Source organism: Hyperoodon ampullatus, assembly GCF_949752795.1.
Source record: "Hyperoodon ampullatus genome assembly, chromosome: 3".
In the NCBI taxonomy this organism is placed as follows: Eukaryota; Metazoa; Chordata; class Mammalia; order Artiodactyla; family Ziphiidae; genus Hyperoodon; species Hyperoodon ampullatus.
The window spans coordinates 37,953,353-37,970,139 of NC_136916.1; the positions used below are offsets into that span (position 1 = coordinate 37,953,353).

The following is a 16,787-nucleotide window of genomic DNA, read 5'->3' on the forward strand; positions in this document are numbered from 1 at the left end:
TGAGGCCGGCCTTCCGGGCCTGGTCAGGAGGAGCTAGCGCCCACGCTGCGAGAGTTGGATTCGCATTTGTAATCACTTCTCCGAACTTTCCGCGAGCTCCTATCCCGTGCCTGGCGCTTCCGACTCCGGTTCCCCTACCCCGGGCGCCCGACAGCCCCGGTGTTGTCCGGGCGCCTTCGGTGCGCGGAGCACTGTGCCCCGAGCCGGGGTGCGGAGAAGCCGGGACCGCACGGGGCTGGAAAAGCTTTGGGTGAGGGGTGCGCGAAGGCGCCCACAGTATCGCGTGGCAGTTACCGCTGTGGCCCTAGGGCCGGGCACCCAGCAGGGGCTGATGATTGACTGAACGAACAAACCGTTACAGCTGCTGAGAGACGTTAAGTAGTGAAAAAGTGCTGTGACCTGGGGGTGGGGGTAGGGAGTGGTGAGGACTGCGAAAAGAGAAGGGAGGAAGGAGATGGGGAAGGTTCCTTGGATGAAGATTATTCATCACTATTGGGCAGCTACTAAGCGTCGGACCTTGTGCTGGGTGCTGAAGATGCAGCACGAAGGGGAAAGGAGGGTCCCTGCCTCCCAGCCCCCAGATTAGGACGTGGGGGCGGGGGAACAACGGGTAACCTGTCTTTTGCAAGGGAAGGGAGTGGTCAGTGGCTGATGGGAGAACCACAGGGCATTATATGTGTGTGTGCGCCTGTGCGTGTGTGTGTGTGTAGTGGTGGGGGCACAGAGCAGAGGCCTCTCCCAGGCTCCCTGAAGGTGGGACCAGCCTAAGCCTGGAGGGATGAGGAGTCCTGGGCAACACTGAGTGTGCTGCAGGCGGAGAAAGGTGAGGAAAGGTGGGGTATAGGGGGTAAGTAGTCAAGGTAGGCAGGGCCCAGTAAAAGTTTTTTTTTTCCTGTTAAGGTTTTGAATCTCAAGAGCATTAGGGAGTCTCTTTTGAGGGGAGTTTAAATAGGAGAGTGATGTGAGCACATTTGCATTTCTGAAAAATGCCCCGGTTGCTACATAGGAAGGTGCAGGTGGGCTGAAGCCAGTGAGGAGGCTGGTAAATGTCATTACATCGAGATGTCGGTGGGCAGGATCAGGGCTTTGGTAATAGGATGGAAAGAAGCAGGTGTACTTGATATTTAGAAGATGGGATTGGCAGTACTTAATGGTGGGGGCTTGGTCTCAAAGGATCTGCTTTTTTTTGTTTGTTTGTTTGCGGTACGCGGGCCTCTCACTGTTGTGGCCTCTCCCGTTGCGGAGCTCAGGCTCCGGACGCGCAGGCTCAGCGGCCATGGCTCGCGGGCCCAGCCGCTCCGCAGCATGTGGGATCTTCCCGGACCGGGGCACGAACCCGTGTCCCCTGCATCGGCAGGCGGACTCTCAACCACTGCGCCACCAGGGAAGCCCTGCTCTCTTTTTTTTTTTTTTTTTTTTTTTAACATCTTTATTGGAGTATAATTGCTTTACAATGGTGTGTTAGTTTCTGCTGTATAACAAAGTGAATCAGCTATATGTGTACATATATCCCCATATCTCCTCCCTCTTGCGTCTCCCTCCCTCCCACCCTCCCTATCCCACCCCTCTAGGTGGTCACAAAGCACTGAGCTGATCTCCCTGTGCTATGCGTCTGCTTCTCACTAGCTATTTTACATTTGGTAGTGTATGTATGTTCATGCCACTCTCTCACTTCGTCCCAGCTTCTCCTTCCGCCTCCCTGTGTCCTCAAGTCCATTCTCTACGTCTGCATCTTTATTCCTGTCCTGTGCTGACTCTTTAAGAAGGTGGAGCAGGGGATGTGAGATGACAAAGGCAGAAACTATGGAAAACCCAGTGGGTGTTAGGGAAAAGATATCCCTGGTGTGGTGCTGCTGTGTGTGTGTCTGTGTGTCTTCCTTCTAGGAGATAGGGTCCCAGGGGAAGGATGCATCCAAGAAACCCTTGGATGTCAGGTGGAGGAGTTAGGGCCTTATTTTGCCAGTGATGGGAGCCATGAAATGTTACTGTGTAGGATTTTATCGTGGCCCTTGCAGCATCTGGGCATTAGGTTGGGGCACGGAGGATGTTCTGAGTTTTGACCACCCTCCCTTTTAATCCCTGAAAGGTCAGGAGCTGCAGGATCTGGCTCCAGGTCACCTGCAAGGTGAGTCCAGGTGCTGATGGCAGGGGCCTGTTCCTTTCTTCGCAGGGCACGGAACAGCCTTCCCTCAACATGGGGCTGGAGGCCCAGAGGCTGCCAGGGGCTGAGGAGGCCCCAGTGAGGGTGGCCCTTCGAGTCCGCCCATTGCTGCCCAAGGAGCTGCTACACGGGCACCAGAGCTGCCTGAGGGTGGAGCCGGGGCACGGACAAGTCACTTTGGGCCGGGACCGCCACTTTGGCTTCCACGTAGTGCTGGACGAGGACGCCGGGCAGGAGGCTGTGTACCAGGCCTGCGTGCAACCCCTTCTCGAGGCTTTTTTTGAGGGCTTCAATGCCACCGTCTTTGCCTACGGTCAGACAGGCTCCGGGAAGACGTACACCATGGGGGAGGCCAGTGTGGGTGAGTGACCCTGCTTGAGGCCCCCTGCCCTTGTTGAGGGTCCTCAGTGTCTCCTGAATTTCTGCCCCTGACCTCTTGCTGCCATTCCCTGTTGAAGATGAGGATGCTGGGGGAGGGGGAGGGGCAGGTTTCCTAAATAGATCTGCAGCCCGGAGTGGGACCAGCTGTGTCAGTGGGCTGGGTTGGGCAGGCAGGAAGAGTCCTCGGAGGTGAGTGACCTTCTCAACTCCATAGAGATGGGACCATGCTGTCTGGCTCTGGGGACCTCACGGGGAGGAAGGGCACGGGAAGTTGGCTTGTCTGTGGAGGTTGTTAGGATGGCTGCTGGGGGTCAGGAATCCATGTTCTATTCAGAGTGGTTGGAAGGGGAACTGTCCTGGAAGAGATATGCTTTGGCTGCTGCATAGCAGGGAAGCAGGCTGGTTCCATGAGGCTCTGGAGCAGAGTTTTGGGAGAGATGCTTTGGGCCAACTGAAGGAACTGCCCCCTTTTAAGGAACATGAACTGCTTTATCCTATAGGTTTTAAAAGTGTACATGTTTGTTGTGGAAAATTAGGAAAATACAGAAAACACATACACAAAATAAAACTTACTTGATAATTGCCTTTCAGAAATCACTCACCTTGTTAGCATTTCAGTCTTTCTGGGTGAAAATTAGTATATGTTAAAAAATGGTATTATAGTGTACCCATTCTTTTGTATCCTGTTTTATTTTCTTAACAGTATATCATGAGCATTTCTCTGTATCATTAAATATTCTTCAATCAAAAAAAATTTTTTTTTTTTTTTTTTTTTTTTTTGCGGTACGCGGGCCTCTCACTGTTGTCGCCTCTCCCGTTGTGGAGCACAGGCTCCGGACACGCAGGCTCGGCGGCCATGGCTCACGGGCCCAGCCGCTCCGTGGCATGTGGGATCCTCCCGGACCGGGGCACGAACCCGTGTCCCCTGCATTGGCAGGCGGACTCTCAGCCACTGTGCCACCAGGGAAGCCCTCAATCAAAAATTTTAATGGCTGCCTGGCATGCCATTGTGAGTATAAGGTAACTTATTTAACCAGCTCCCCTGTTTGGATGTTAGGATGGACACTTAGGATGTTTACATTTTTATTGAGTTATGAGGAAGAATATGTTCTGAATATCCTCTTATTACTTCCTTGGGATAAATTTAGGAAGTCCTTTAGATAACTGAGCATAGACTATGGTAATGAGTCTCCAGGAGTAATCAAGCAAAGGGTATCTGACCGCCTGGCAGGGATGTAGTGGAGGGGATGCTTGTATCATGAAAGGGATTGGTTGAACCTTGAGAGGTTGCTTCCAACTCTGAAATTCTGCCTCACCACCCTGGGGCATGGCCTGGCTCAGGCTGCCCAGCCCATCCTGGCCTCTGCTGCTGCCTTCTCCACACTGGAGCCCCATCCTCCAGCTGCTGCTAGGGGCCTCTGGGCCTTATGGGCGCCATGTCCAGCTGAAAGCATGGTGGCAGGAGGCCCTGCGGTGTCTCCTCAGCCTCCCTTCACGAGGACGAGCAGGGCATCATCCCACGGGCCATGGCTGAGGCCTTTAAGCTGATTGATGAGAATGACCTGCTTGACTGTCTGGTGCACGTGTCCTACCTGGAAGTGTACAAGGAGGAGTTCCGAGACCTGCTGGAGGTGGGCACCGCCAGCCGTGACATCCAGCTTCGGGAAGACGATCGTGGGAATGTTGGTGAGGAACTCCTGGGCCCTCCACTGACTGGGAGTGGCGTACCTGGCTTGGGGAGGCTTTACCTGCTTAGGGTGGCTTACCTGTCTGGTGGGGGTACCTCCTAACTGGGAAATCAAGCTCTGGAAAGTTTTGCTCTCGCTTCCCGTCTCTACTGAGCTCAGTATACACTGGTGTGCCCAGAGTGAGAGGCATTGAGGTGAGCGTGGGGAAGCTGGAGCCCCCTCAAGCCCCAGCCAGTATGGGCAGGACCCCCTGGGCATGGGGAAGGGACCCCTGAGTCAGGAAGAGCTGTAGAGGACCAGCCGTGCTCTGCCTGCTCTCCTGGCTGTCAGTCTCAGGCTGCCCCTGCCCTGGGCTCATGGCCTTCTGTGCCTGCAGTGCTGTGTGGAGTGAAGGAGGTGGACGTGGAGGGCCTGGATGAGGTGCTGAGCCTCCTGGAGATGGGCAATGCAGCGCGGCACACGGGGGCCACACACCTCAACCGCCTCTCCAGCCGCTCACACACTGTGTTCACCGTGACCCTGGAGCAGCGGGGGCGCGCCCCCAGCCGCCTCCCCCGACCTGCCGCAGGCCAGCTGCTCATCTCCAAGTTCCACTTCGTGGACTTGGCGGGCTCAGAGAGGGTGCTCAAGACAGGCAGCACAGGCGAGCGGCTCAAGGAGAGCATCCAGATCAACAGCAGCCTCTTGGCGCTGGGCAATGTCATCAGCGCCCTGGGTGACCCGCAGCGCCGCGGCAGCCACATCCCCTACCGGGACTCCAAGATCACCCGGTGAGCCGCCGATGGCCGCAGGCCCACGGAGAAGGGGCCCCAAGAGCCGCGCTAGTCTGTTCTAGCTACTGTCTGGCCTCTGGGGTTGGGGGGAGGCGACTAGGAGATGGGTCCCCCTCAGGCGGTTCGAGGTATCCGGCCCATGGGGAAGCACGCCGAGGATCGGACCCGGTTTGGGGTCTGGACCTCTGGCCCTGGGACGTTGGGGCCCCTAACGCGTCTCGCCCTCAGGATCCTCAAAGACTCCCTGGGCGGGAATGCCAAGACAGTGATGATCGCCTGCGTCAGCCCTTCCTCCTCGGACTTCGACGAGACTCTCAACACCCTCAACTACGCTAGCCGCGCCCAGAACATCCGCAACCGCGCCACTGTCAACTGGCGGCCCGAGGCCGAGCGGGCGTCCGAGGAGGCAGCCGCTGGCCCGCGGGGGCCGCCTAGACACCGCTCGGAGACGCGCATCATCCACCGGGGCCGGCGCGCCCTGGGCCCCACCGCCGCGGCCGCCGCCCGCCTGGGCGCCGAGTGCGCTCGCTACCGGGCCCGCACCGACGCCGCTTACAGCCTCCTGCGCGAGCTACAGGCCGAGCCTGGGCTGCCTGGCGCCGCCGCCCGCAAGGTGCGCGACTGGCTGTGCGCCGTCGAGGGCGAGCGCAGCGCCCTAAGCTCCGCCTCCGGGCCCGACAGCGGCATCGAGAGCGCCTCCGCCGAGGAGCAGGCCATGCAGGGACCCGGCGGAGGAAAGGTGGCCAAGGGTCAGGTGTGGCCTAGGGGTGGGGAGGGGATGGGGAAGGAAGAAAGTCTTCATACAGCTAGCTGTGTCCCTGTCCCTTGCTCATTAGCAGAGCACATTTGGGATTCAGAGGCACTTCTGCTGGTGACCTTGATGACTTTCCAATCCTCAGGGCCTCTATCTGTAAAATAGGGATCGCATTAGTATTTACCTCCTGGTGATGTAAGGACTGAAGGTGTCACAAGTGCAGGTGAAGGCTAGTTGTTCCTAATAATAGTGATGTTATTGTTAATGAAAATATGATTAATAATTACAAGAGCTGGCCCAATGGCTTGTGGAGGGGACTGCAGGCCAGGTGGGGTCTCAAGCCCCTGTTGCAGGCGGGGCTTGGAGCAGAGTAGCAAGCCCGGCTAGGGGAACCTCTGGCAGGGCAGGGAGAGGGCTGAGGTGTCTAAGGGACAGGCAGGCTTGTCTTGACATTTCCTGCCCCTGAAGCTTCTCTCCCGGCCCCATAGGAAGATGAGGGGGCACTGCAGCTGCTGGCCCTGCAGAGCCAGGTGGCCCGGCTGGAGGAGGAGAACCGAGACTTTCTGGCTGCGCTGGAGGACGCCATGGAGCAGTACAAACTGCAGGTGGGGCACCCCCTTCCACAGTGGTGCGGGGGCACTTCTGCTGGGAGGTGAAACTGAGCTGAGCCCGTCAGGATGAGAAGAAGTTAGCTGGGTGGGTGGGGGGGTTCTGGCAGGATGGGTAGAGATATGGGGTGCGCAGTATGAGCAAAAGTGTGGAGGTGAGGAACACATTGGCGTGGGTGGGTGTGCAGGATGGTCATGAGGATGGATAGGACGTGGGACTGGAGGGGTAGCAGGATGAGACTCCAGAGCTGGGCTTTTCCTTTTGTCCCAGGGTAACTGGGTCAGCATGGTTCCTGGCGCCCTCTGGTGGCAGTGAATGGCATGGATATGGAGGGAGTGATAGGATGTGGCAGGGTGGGTGAGTTTGAACCCAAACTAATGCAGTGTGTGTGTGCGGGAGGGACACCAAGAGGTGGTCAGAGGTATTTGGCCCTCCTCCATTTTAGCACAGAAAGGGCAGGGTGGCCTCAGACGTGCTCTTCAGTTTCCTGCACTTCTGCCTCTCAGCATCCCTGCACCTCACCTTTCGCACATCCGCGTTGCCCCATCAGCACCTGGACCGTGTCTTGCAGAGCGACCGTCTTCGTGAGCAGCAGGAGGAGATGGCAGAGCTGCGGCTGCGGCTGGAGCTGGTGCGGCCTGGCTGGGGGGCCCCAGGGCTCTTGCAGGGCTTGCCTCCTGAGTCCTTTCTGCCCCGGCCTCACACGGCCCCCCTGGGGGGTGCCCACACCCGTGTGCTGGGCATGGTGCCCCCTGCCTGCCTTCCTGGAGATGAAGTTGGCCCTGAGAATTGGGGAGAGGTGAGGAGGTGGCAAGGCTGGGTGTCTGCTGGGCCTGTTGACCTGGGCAGGCTCTGGAAGGGGAAGGTGATGCTGGGGAATGTGTCCCTCACCCCATGCTTTCATGGGACCAGCTATGAGATGCCCCTTTCTGGTGTTCCTAGAGGAATGGCCAAAATTAGGGTAGGGCTTCTCAGAAGGATCTGGTGCCGTTGAGCATCCCTGGAGTACCTGGAGATTGCTCAGAGTGAGGAGGTTATAGAGGGGGTTCTGGCTTCCAGTGTGGAATGGAAAGCTCACATACCTCCAGGGGTGGGGAGCTCATCACCTCCGAGGCCACACCCTCTCCATCTTTGGATGCGTTTCTTTGCAAGTTCACTTTTCCCTGAGCTCTAATCTGCTCCTCAAGCCTGGTCTCTTGTTTCTAGTTCTGTCACTTGGGGCCTTTTGGACAAAGGCTGCTCTTGCATCTGCCTGGGAGCTCTGGGTCATCTCAGCTCTAAAGACCTGAGGGACTGAGGAGAGGGAGGACGTGGGTTTGGCAGAAGCCTGTTATGCAGCCCCCCTACTCTAGCAGGGCATTGTTGGTGAGATAAAACTTGGTGCAGATGACCTGTATACGAGATAGAAAGGACCAGTTGTCCCCCGAGGAGTGCCAGGTTTGCTATGGGAGCCGGAGCAGGGGTGGAGAGGGGGAAGAGAAGAGGGGGAGAAGAGGAAGGAGCGAGGGAAGAGGGAGGAAGCTCCTGCTCCGACTTGAGACTGGAAAGGCTTCCCAGAGGTGTCATTTGAGCTAGATCCTGAAGGTAAGGTAGGGCTGGAAGAGGTAGAGATGTGAGGAGCATGCAACGTGGGGTGTAGGTGGGAGCAAAGACTTGGTGGTGGGAGATGGCTGATGGAGAATGCCCTAGAAGCTTCCTATCCTGAAACCTGGCATTCCCCTAGCAGGCGACAAATGGCGGGGAGGCTGGAGCCAAGTTGCTGGCAGAGGGAGAGAGGCTGGGAAGTGGCTCTTCAGCTGCATCAGAGGAAGAGGAGGAGCGGGGGGAGGAGGAGCCACCCCGACGGATCCTGCACCCACGCAGGTGAGTGGGACCCACGGCCCACCTGACAAGGACCAGCTCAGGGCCCCGGCTGGGCAGGAGGAGGATCCCACTGGGGTCTCAGGGTGCCCTCACCTGCGTCGCCCTGGCCGGCCCTTGGGGGAGAGCAGGCAGGGACTGTGGGCTCTGAATCAAGAGTTCTCACTGGGGTGAGTGTGCTGAGGGGATGGGCCCAGACCTCCTGGTTCTCAGCCTCCAAGGTGGCCCTCGGTTCCCCCAGCTGCCCTGCACCCTCTAAGCTCAGCTGCTGGCCTCAGAATTCTGCCAGACTGACATACTGGGGTCACAGTGACCCTGGTGGCCTCTCTTCCCCTCCTGGGCTCAGGAGGTAGCTGGGCTGGGGAGGGGTGCAGGCTCCCACTTCTGCCCTCCAGGAATAGGATCAGTAAGGGGAGCCAGAGGATGGGGGCCCACCCAGGGAGTCCACTCAACAGGAAGGGCCCAGAGCTTCGCCTGGAGGAGCTGGGTGCAACCATCCCGGGGCCCAGAGGTGAGCTGGGTAGGGCACAGAGAGGGTCCTGACCCCTTTTCCCCTTCATGGTCCTGGACTGGCCACCCCGGACAGTCCACACACAACCCCTGGCTGCCCCTGGCCAGGGCATGCCCCTCCCCTCCCCTCCCCTCCCCCTCCCCTCCCTCCCCTCCCCTCCCCTCCCCTCCCCTCCCCTCCCCCTCCCCTCCCCTCCCCTCCCCCCTCCCCTCCCCTCCCCTCCCCTCCCCTCCCCCCTCCCCTCCCCTCCCCTCCCCTCCCCTCCCCCCCACTGTTAGCTGGGACAGCAGCCCTGACCGTCAGCCTATTACAGTGGTTGGTGGGAGCCAAGCCCTGGTTCGGCCCCGCCAGGCCCCCACTGCCATGGCCTCTGAGTGGCGGCTGGCCCAAGCCCAGCAGAAGATCCGTGAGCTGGCCATCAACATCCGCATGAAGGAGGAGCTCATAGGCGAGCTGGTCCGCACAGGTGAGGGGGAGGGCTTTTGGACTGGCCTCCCACCTGAGGGTGGTTTGGAGCAGGGTCCAGGTGGCATAGGTTTGGTAAAGCAGCTCAGTTTCTTCCAGATATGTGACCTTGAGCACGTAGGATAATGCCTCTGTGCTTCAGTTTTCTCCTCTCTAAAATGGAGATAGTAACTGAACCTGCTTTATAGGTTGTTGAAATGAGCTAATTCAAGTGAAGTGCTTAGGCTGGCTTTCAGGAAGCATTAGTTCTGATTATTGGGTTGGCCGTAAAGTTCGTTCGGGTTTTCAAACAAATTTTTTGGCCAACCCAATATTATTAATCAATTGCTGTGTGTCAGGCACCGCACTGGGCACAGAATCTCCCGGTCCTTGGGAGCAAACAGTGTCCCCAAATCATCTACGTCTACTACTGGTGATACTGGTGAACGAGCAGGGGATGATTTTCGGTGGTGACTAGTTGAGCTTTTTAATTTTAATAGTTATAATTTTATTTATTCCAAAATGCACCGGGAACAATTTCAAACAGACATATGAGAGTCCCTATCACCAGATTTAGCATTTCCAAGCTTTGCTCGGTTTTGTTTCATCTCTCCCTTTTTTCTTTGCTGAAATATTTTGAAGCAAATCCAGGACAGCATGTCATTTCATCCCTACACCTTTTAGTATGCCTGTTTTTCAACATTTTAACCAAAATGCCATTAGCACATCTAACAGAACTAATGCCCTCTCAATGCCCAGAGCAGAAGCAGCTCTTCAGCAGTGTCTGTGTGCAGCTCCGGGCTTGTCCACACATTATATTTGCACGTTAGTTCTCTGAAATCTCCCTTCTCTCACCTTTTCACAGTCATCCTATAGAATGTTCCAAACCCCAGAGGTTCTGTGTTTGTCTATTAGCTTCCTGTGGTGTCATTTAGCTTCTCCCTCTGTCCTCCATATTTCCTACAAATGGAAGTTCTAGAGGCTTAGTTGCATGCAGGCTCAAGTTACATATTTACTTTAGCATGTGTTAGTTAAAAATAAAACAAGTAAACCCATATTTTCCCTGGTTCACTGCTATGGATAAGGCTATTTTTAAAAATGTGTCAATTTAAATAAAAATATTAAGTAAATCACGGTTCTAGGGGTACAGAGTTATGGCAAAATCCATGTAGGTGTCCAGGGCTGACAGAGGTCTGGAAAAGCTCCCAGGGCAACGAACTACGATGCTCTTCAGGCAGAGGGGCTGTGCTGACACGACCCTTGCCTTTTCTTCCAGGGAAAGCGGCCCAGGCCCTGAACCGCCAGCACAGCCAGCGCATCCGGGAGCTGGAGCAGGAGGCAGAGCGGGTGCGGGCTGAGCTGAGTGAAGGCCAGAGGCACCTGCGGGAGCTTGAGGGCAAGGAGCCCCAGGATGCCAGCGAGTGTTTGCAGCTCCAGGAGTTCCGCAAGAGGGTTGCTGCCGCTCAGAGCCAAGTGCAGGTACTGACCTGTCCGGACCCTGGTGGGGGGGTGGTTGCAGCCTCCCAGGCTGGGGTCCTGGGATCAAGACGTGAGCCCTGGAGCCCAAGCTCACTGTGGAACCTGTGGGTGCTCAGGCCCTCGTGCCCCAGCCCCGGCTGGTGGCACTAACGCCCTCCTGGTCTTTCAGGGTGAGGCTGGCATTAGATAGAAGCTGGCGGCATTAGATAGAAGCTGGCGGTGCTGGGAGTCAGCTCAGCTTTAAACACAGCAGAGGCAGGGAGGTGGGGCCTGCCCGAAGACTGTCTAGGAGACCAGTGAGGGTAAGGGGTGGGCATCGGGAGAAACCACTCCTGCAGCTCCCCCCGCCTCCCTCCATCTGTCTACCCTTCCAGTTCTCCATTTACCCACCTCTCCAAACCATCATTCCTCTGTCCGTCCACCCATCAGTCCATGTGTCTATCTAATCCATCCATCCGATTGTCCTTTTATCAGTTGGTATGACTAACTATCCATTTATGTGTCTATTCATTTGTCTTTCTGTTCCCCATGATCGACCCTTGCATTATCTGTCCATTCTGTGTTTTACCTTTATATGATCCCATCATCTGTCTGTCCACCCACCCTGCCATCCATTCTTCTTTGCAGCTGTCCATCCATTATTCATTCCTTCTTTTCTCAGTTCAGGTGTCCAAGAGACCATACAGTAGAGTGATTAAGAGCACAGGTTCTGGAGCCTTGACTCCTTGGGTTTGAATCCCAGCTCTGCCATTTACTAGCTGTGTGTCTTTGGTCAAGTTTCCTAACCTCTCTGTGCCTCAGTTTCCTAATCTGTTAAGTAGGAAACCTTTAAAACCTTTTCATCAGATTGTTAGGATCATTTAGTATACTGAGAGCACTTGATGAAACACTTGGTACATAATAAGCATTGTAGTATCTTTTTTTTTTTTTTTAATTAGTTTCTGCTTTATAACAAAGTGAATCAGTCATACATATACATCTGTTCCCACATCCCTTCCCTCATGCATCTCCCTCCCTCCCACCCTCCCCATCCCACCCCTCCAGGCGGTCACAAAGCACCGAGCTGATCTCCCTGTGTGTAGTATCTTGACATTCTTATAATTTTGATATTTTTATTAGTCCGTCATCCATCTGCCTGTTTTCCCTCTATGCGCTGTTCTTCTGTCTTGCCTGCCCTTGTTGAGTGCCCGGCACCATGCCAGGCTCTCGGCAGCCCCCACGCGTGGCCCAGCAGAGGCTGTGTTGGTCCCAGGTGCTGAAGGAGAAGAAGCAGGCGACAGAGCGCCTGGTGTCGCTGTCGGCCCAGAGCGAGAAGCGGCTGCAGGAGCTGGAGAGGAATGTGCAGCTCATGCGGCAGCAGCAAGGGCAGCTGCAGAGGCGGCTTCGTGAGGAGACAGAGCAGAAGCGGCGCCTGGAGACAGAGATGAACAAGCGGCAGCACCGCGTCAAGGTCGGGCGCTTGGGCGGTGGGGTGCCTGTATCCCAGTCAGGAGGCCAGGCGGGGCACACAGCCAGGGGAGCACTTACAGCCACGTGACCTTATAAAGCAGCTCACTTGGCTTCCCTGAATTTGTTTTTTTACTTGAAAATGAGGAGAGTTATGGGAAACTCAGGGCTAGGGTGAGAATTCAGTAGGATGAATTATATAAGGGGACTAGCGTCTTGCAAGTGTTTGCTTCTGTTTGCGGGTCCCCAGCAAGACTTGGGGGTGGCGAGGCTGGGGGTTGCACAGGGCTGTCTTGGGAGCAGGGTAGGCACTCCTTTGGGCTTGGGGGATCACAGGCTCTGGGAGGATGCGGGTACCACTCACGGCCCTGCCCACTGAGCTTCTCACCCTGCACATCCCCAGGAGCTGGAGCTGAAGCACGAGCAGCAGCAAAAGATCCTGAAGATCAAGACAGAAGAGATTGCGGCATTTCAGAGGAAGCGGCGCAGCGGAAGCAACGGCTCTGTTGTCAGCCTGGAGCAACAGCAGGTGGGGCCTGGGCTGAGCCTGCACCCCCAGGGGCACCCACAGCCTGGCTGGGCAGCCTGGCCAGTTGCTAGAGTCCCTGGGGGGTCAGCTGGTGGGTACACCATTCTCCCCACCTGACCCGGGTGGCCGCCCGCACCACCCACGCAGCCAGAGGTGAGAGCTGAGTTCCCTCCCCGCCTCCTCCACTGTCCCTCAGAAGATTGAGGAGCAGAAGAAGTGGCTGGACCAGGAGATGGAGAAGGTCCTACAGCAGCGGCGGGCCCTGGAGGAGCTAGGGGAGGAGCTCCACAAGCGGGAAGCCATCCTGGCCAAGAAGGAGGCCCTGATGCAGGAGAAGACGGGGCTGGAGAGCAAACGCCTGCGGTCCAGCCAGGTGAGGTCCTGCCAGGTGAGGTCCAGCAAGGAGAGAGCCTGCCAGCTGCGTTTCTGCCAGGTGAGGTCCTGCCAGGTGAGATTCCATCAGGTGAGGTCGTTCCAAGTGAGATCTCTCCAGTTGATAACACTGCCAGGTGAGTTCTAGACAGGTGCGGTTCTTCTAGGTGATGTCCCTGCCAGGTAAGTTCCAGTCAGGTCAGGCTATATGCTATGGATCTCTCAAGAATTCTAGGGCTTTAGGGTGTCTGTGATGCAGGTGCTGCTGTGTGGGTAGAAGAACCTCTCCAAGTATCTACCCCACAATTCATTTTACCTCATTAACCACCTGCTCTGGACTGTGCAGGCAGAACAGGGAACCACAGGTATGGAGAGGTGGTGTGGCCAGAGAGGAAGAGCCTTCACTGGCACTGGAGGCAGACGAACCTGGCCCCACCCAGCTCCGCTAGGCCTCATTGCATCCTCTTAAGCAGGAAGCTTCTGAGCCATACCTTCCTCCTCTGTCAGATGGAATCACAGTGTGGCCATGAGGATCAGAGAAGGGGTATGTCACACACAAATCCCAGAGCCTGTTCCAGGAGTGGGTGCTCAGGCTAGATTCCCATAGGGTTCCAGACTCACTTCTGCCCTCATGGAGTCCAAGAGGGTTCAGCTGGATTATCTGGAACTTCCCTCGGCCACTAGAGCCCTTACTTCCTCCCACATCGGGTTCCCAGAAGGGCCTTTGGGATTTGGCCACTGATTCCCCATAATTCCCATCGCAAGCTGGAGTCACGTCATCGCAGTGACAGACCACCACCATCCTGCTCTGTTTCTGCCCAGGTCGTCCCCTCCTTGTCAGGACTGCCCTTTCCTCAGCTTGTCTGTATCCTCCTTCCAGGCCGTCTCTGGGGGCCCCTCTTCAGAGGCTTGGGTCCCATAGGCCCCCACTCCCCGGCTTATGCAGAGCTGAGAGTCAGGCCTCCCACAGAGCAGCACTGCTCCTCAGCATCCCATGGTGGGGCTGGGCCATCCCTGTCGCCCTGAGGAGGATGGGGCCTGCTTCTTCCCTAATTGCTAGCTGTGCCGCCCCCAGGCCCTCAACGAGGACATTGTGCGTGTGTCCAGCCGGCTGGAGCACCTGGAGAAGGAGCTCTCCGAGAAGAGCGGGCAGCTGCGGCAGGGCAGTGCCCAGAGCCAGCAGCAGATCCGCGGGGAGATCGACGCCCTGCGCCAGGAGAAGGATGCGCTGCTGAAGCAGCGGCTGGAGATTGATGGCAAGCTGAGGCAGGGCAGCCTGCTGTCGCCTGAGGTGCGCCCCGCGGGCTGGCCCTGGCCGCGTGCTCCACGCTGGGTGCGGGCCTTGCTGCTTTTGGACACGCACGCGTTCCTCCTGGGTGTTAGCCCAGCAAGAGCGCACAGAACTGGCTCTCCCCCCCCACCGGCTCCAGCCCCCGTGTCTGGGACACACGGCTGGGCCTGGCTGCCCTTGGTCCCACCCAGCTGGACTCTGGACTCGTTCCATGTCCTGCGGCACATTGGCCTCGTGTATGTATCACGTGCTCACACCTCTCAACTCCCTAACGTGGGATGAGAGTTGGGACCATGTCAGCACACGTCATAGCCACACAGGTTTGCCCTCCTGACAGCAGAGAAAGCCCATGTTCAGAACAGCGGACCTCAGCAGATCCTGGGTGCCTCTGTGGTCCCAGCATGCCTTCCCTTCAGTTCAAGGTCTCCTGAGTGCACGTCACGCCAGAGGCCACGTGCTCCAGAGGGCAGCCTCTTGGCGAGCCCCAGCCTCCCGTACCCCCCAGGGCTGAGGCTGAGATGGAAACGTCCCTGTTCCTGCCGTAGTGGCCGGGGGCCCTCTCTCCATGTGTGGACTCTGCGCTAGGACGAGGGGACACGTACGGGCTGAGTCATGGCTGCGTGTGACTGTTGCAAGCCTGCCCGGGACCTGTTCAGGGAGCGGGCGTTCTGTGGAGCAGGAAGCCAGTGCTCCACCTCCACACATCCCATGTCCCCGCAGGAGGAGCGGACGCTGTTTCAGCTGGACGAGGCCATCGAGGCCCTGGACGCTGCCATCGAGTACAAGAACGAGGCCATCACGTGCCGCCAGCGGGTGCTGCGGGCCTCGGCTTCCTTGCTGTCCCAGTGCGAGATGAACCTCATGGCCAAGCTCAGCTACCTCTCATCCTCGGAGACCAGAGCTCTACTCTGCAAGTACTTTGACAAGGTGGGTCACCGGCCCACGAGCCCCTGACTCCTTCTTCTGGAACTCGGTGGGAGAAGGTTGATGGCATTGGCAGCTAGTTGGCCAAATACGTGCTGCCCCTGGTTGAGGATTCCCTGGGTGAAGGGAGCCGGCACTGGGGCTGAGCCTGTCTGGGCCTTGGGACAGGTGGTGACGCTCCGAGAGGAGCAGCACCAGCAGCAGATTGCCTTCTCGGAGCTGGAGATGCAGCTGGAGGAGCAGCAGAGGCTGGTCTATTGGCTGGAGGTGGCTCTAGAGCGGCAGCGCCTGGAGATGGACCGCCAGCTGACCCTGCAGCAGAAGGAGCACGAGCAGAACATCCAGCTCCTCCTCCAGCAGAGTCGAGGTGAGGCCCAGGCCTGCCCCAAAGGCCGTGGTGACTGCTGCCTGCCCATAGCCCCTTGCCACCTGTTTCTGCCTTTTCCCTCCAGACCACCTTGGTGAAGGGTTAGCAGACAGCAAGAGGCAGTATGAGACCAGAATTCAAGCTCTGGAGAAGGAGCTGGGCCGCCACATGTGGATCAACCAGGAACTGAAACAGAAGCTCAGTAGTTTGAATGCTGCCGGCCAGAGCAGGGGTAATTGTTATGTGCTGTCACCAGGCTGGCCAATGCTTTGCCTTGACGTCAGGTTTTCTTTGTTTTGGGGAAAGCTTAGAAACCACTCTAACTTCAGCTCTTGGGTCATTTCACATGTTGCTTATTGCACTGGGGCATCGGAAAGCTCGGACTTCAGGAAGGTGCTGCTACTCCATTCCTGACGAGGATGTTGTTATTCCCAGTGACAGGTGGGGAGAAGAGGACCCTGTGCCCGGAGAACAGACAAGCCCCTGGAAGTGAAGACGAGCCCCACCTGGCACCTGAGCCTCTGTGGCAGCCCCCCATCACTGAGGGTGTGCCCCGCGCCCGTGAGGAGATGCGGGACTTGGTCCGTGCCCCGTTACCGTTGACGTGGAAACGCTCGAGCCTGTGCAGCGAGGAGCAGGGTTCCCCTGAGGAGCTACGGCAGCGGGAGGCCGCTGAACCCTTGGTGGGGCGGGTGCTACCTGTAGGTGAGATGGGTCTGCCCTGGAACCTCGGGCCCTTGCCCAAGCCCCGGCGGGAACTGCGAAGGACCAGCCCAGGGATGATTGATGTCAGAAAAAACCCCCTGTAGGCTCTTGGGGCAGAGCCGGTCTTGGAGGGAGATTTGGAGCCTGCTGAAAGTTGTGATGTCGATGCTCCCTTCTGTGAAGGAGTCCTTACCTCAAACTCTGAATCAGGTCCTGATATTTCTAATTGGAGTCAACAAATTTGGGCCACAGCCCAGAACTGTTTTAAAAAGATGTAGATTCCTACCATTCATTTCCTCTAAGCTGCGATACCCAATTGCCACCTTTTGGCTTTTAAAAAAATTTTTATTTCATATTAGAGTATAGGTGATTTACAGTGTTGTGTTAGTTTCAGGTGTCCCGCAAAGTGATTCAGTTATGCATATACATATATCTATTCTTTTTCAGATTCTTTTCCCATATAGCTTATTACAGATTATTGAGTAGAGTTCCC

At 56.9% G+C, this 16,787-nt stretch overlaps 1 protein-coding gene across 5 annotated transcripts; it reads left to right on the top strand.

Moving 5' to 3' along the window:
- Nucleotides 1-2,179: 2,179 nt before the first annotated feature.
- On the top strand, nt 2,180-16,398 carry KIF7 (kinesin family member 7; the record flags this gene model as incomplete). Of its 5 annotated transcripts, none has more annotated exons than XM_079699917.1 (18): nt 2,180-2,522; nt 4,028-4,228; nt 4,607-5,000; nt 5,232-5,742; nt 6,246-6,362; nt 6,938-7,165; nt 8,093-8,229; nt 8,622-8,737; nt 9,051-9,203; nt 10,458-10,660; nt 11,913-12,110; nt 12,510-12,635; nt 12,832-13,008; nt 14,083-14,298; nt 15,019-15,225; nt 15,391-15,589; nt 15,675-15,821; nt 16,031-16,398. In XM_079699917.1, 18 exons carry the CDS (start codon nt 2,195-2,197, stop codon nt 16,396-16,398), a joined length of 4,026 nt encoding a protein of 1,341 aa, XP_079556043.1. The 5 variants fall into 5 exon arrangements, with proteins under 5 accessions (XP_079556043.1, XP_079556044.1, XP_079556045.1 ...); XM_079699918.1 differs by having other exon boundaries at nt 2,195-2,522; nt 5,232-5,757; nt 8,090-8,229; XM_079699919.1 differs by having other exon boundaries at nt 2,195-2,522; nt 5,232-5,757; nt 8,090-8,229; nt 10,458-10,654.
- Between the last annotated feature and the right edge of the window lie 389 nt (nt 16,399-16,787).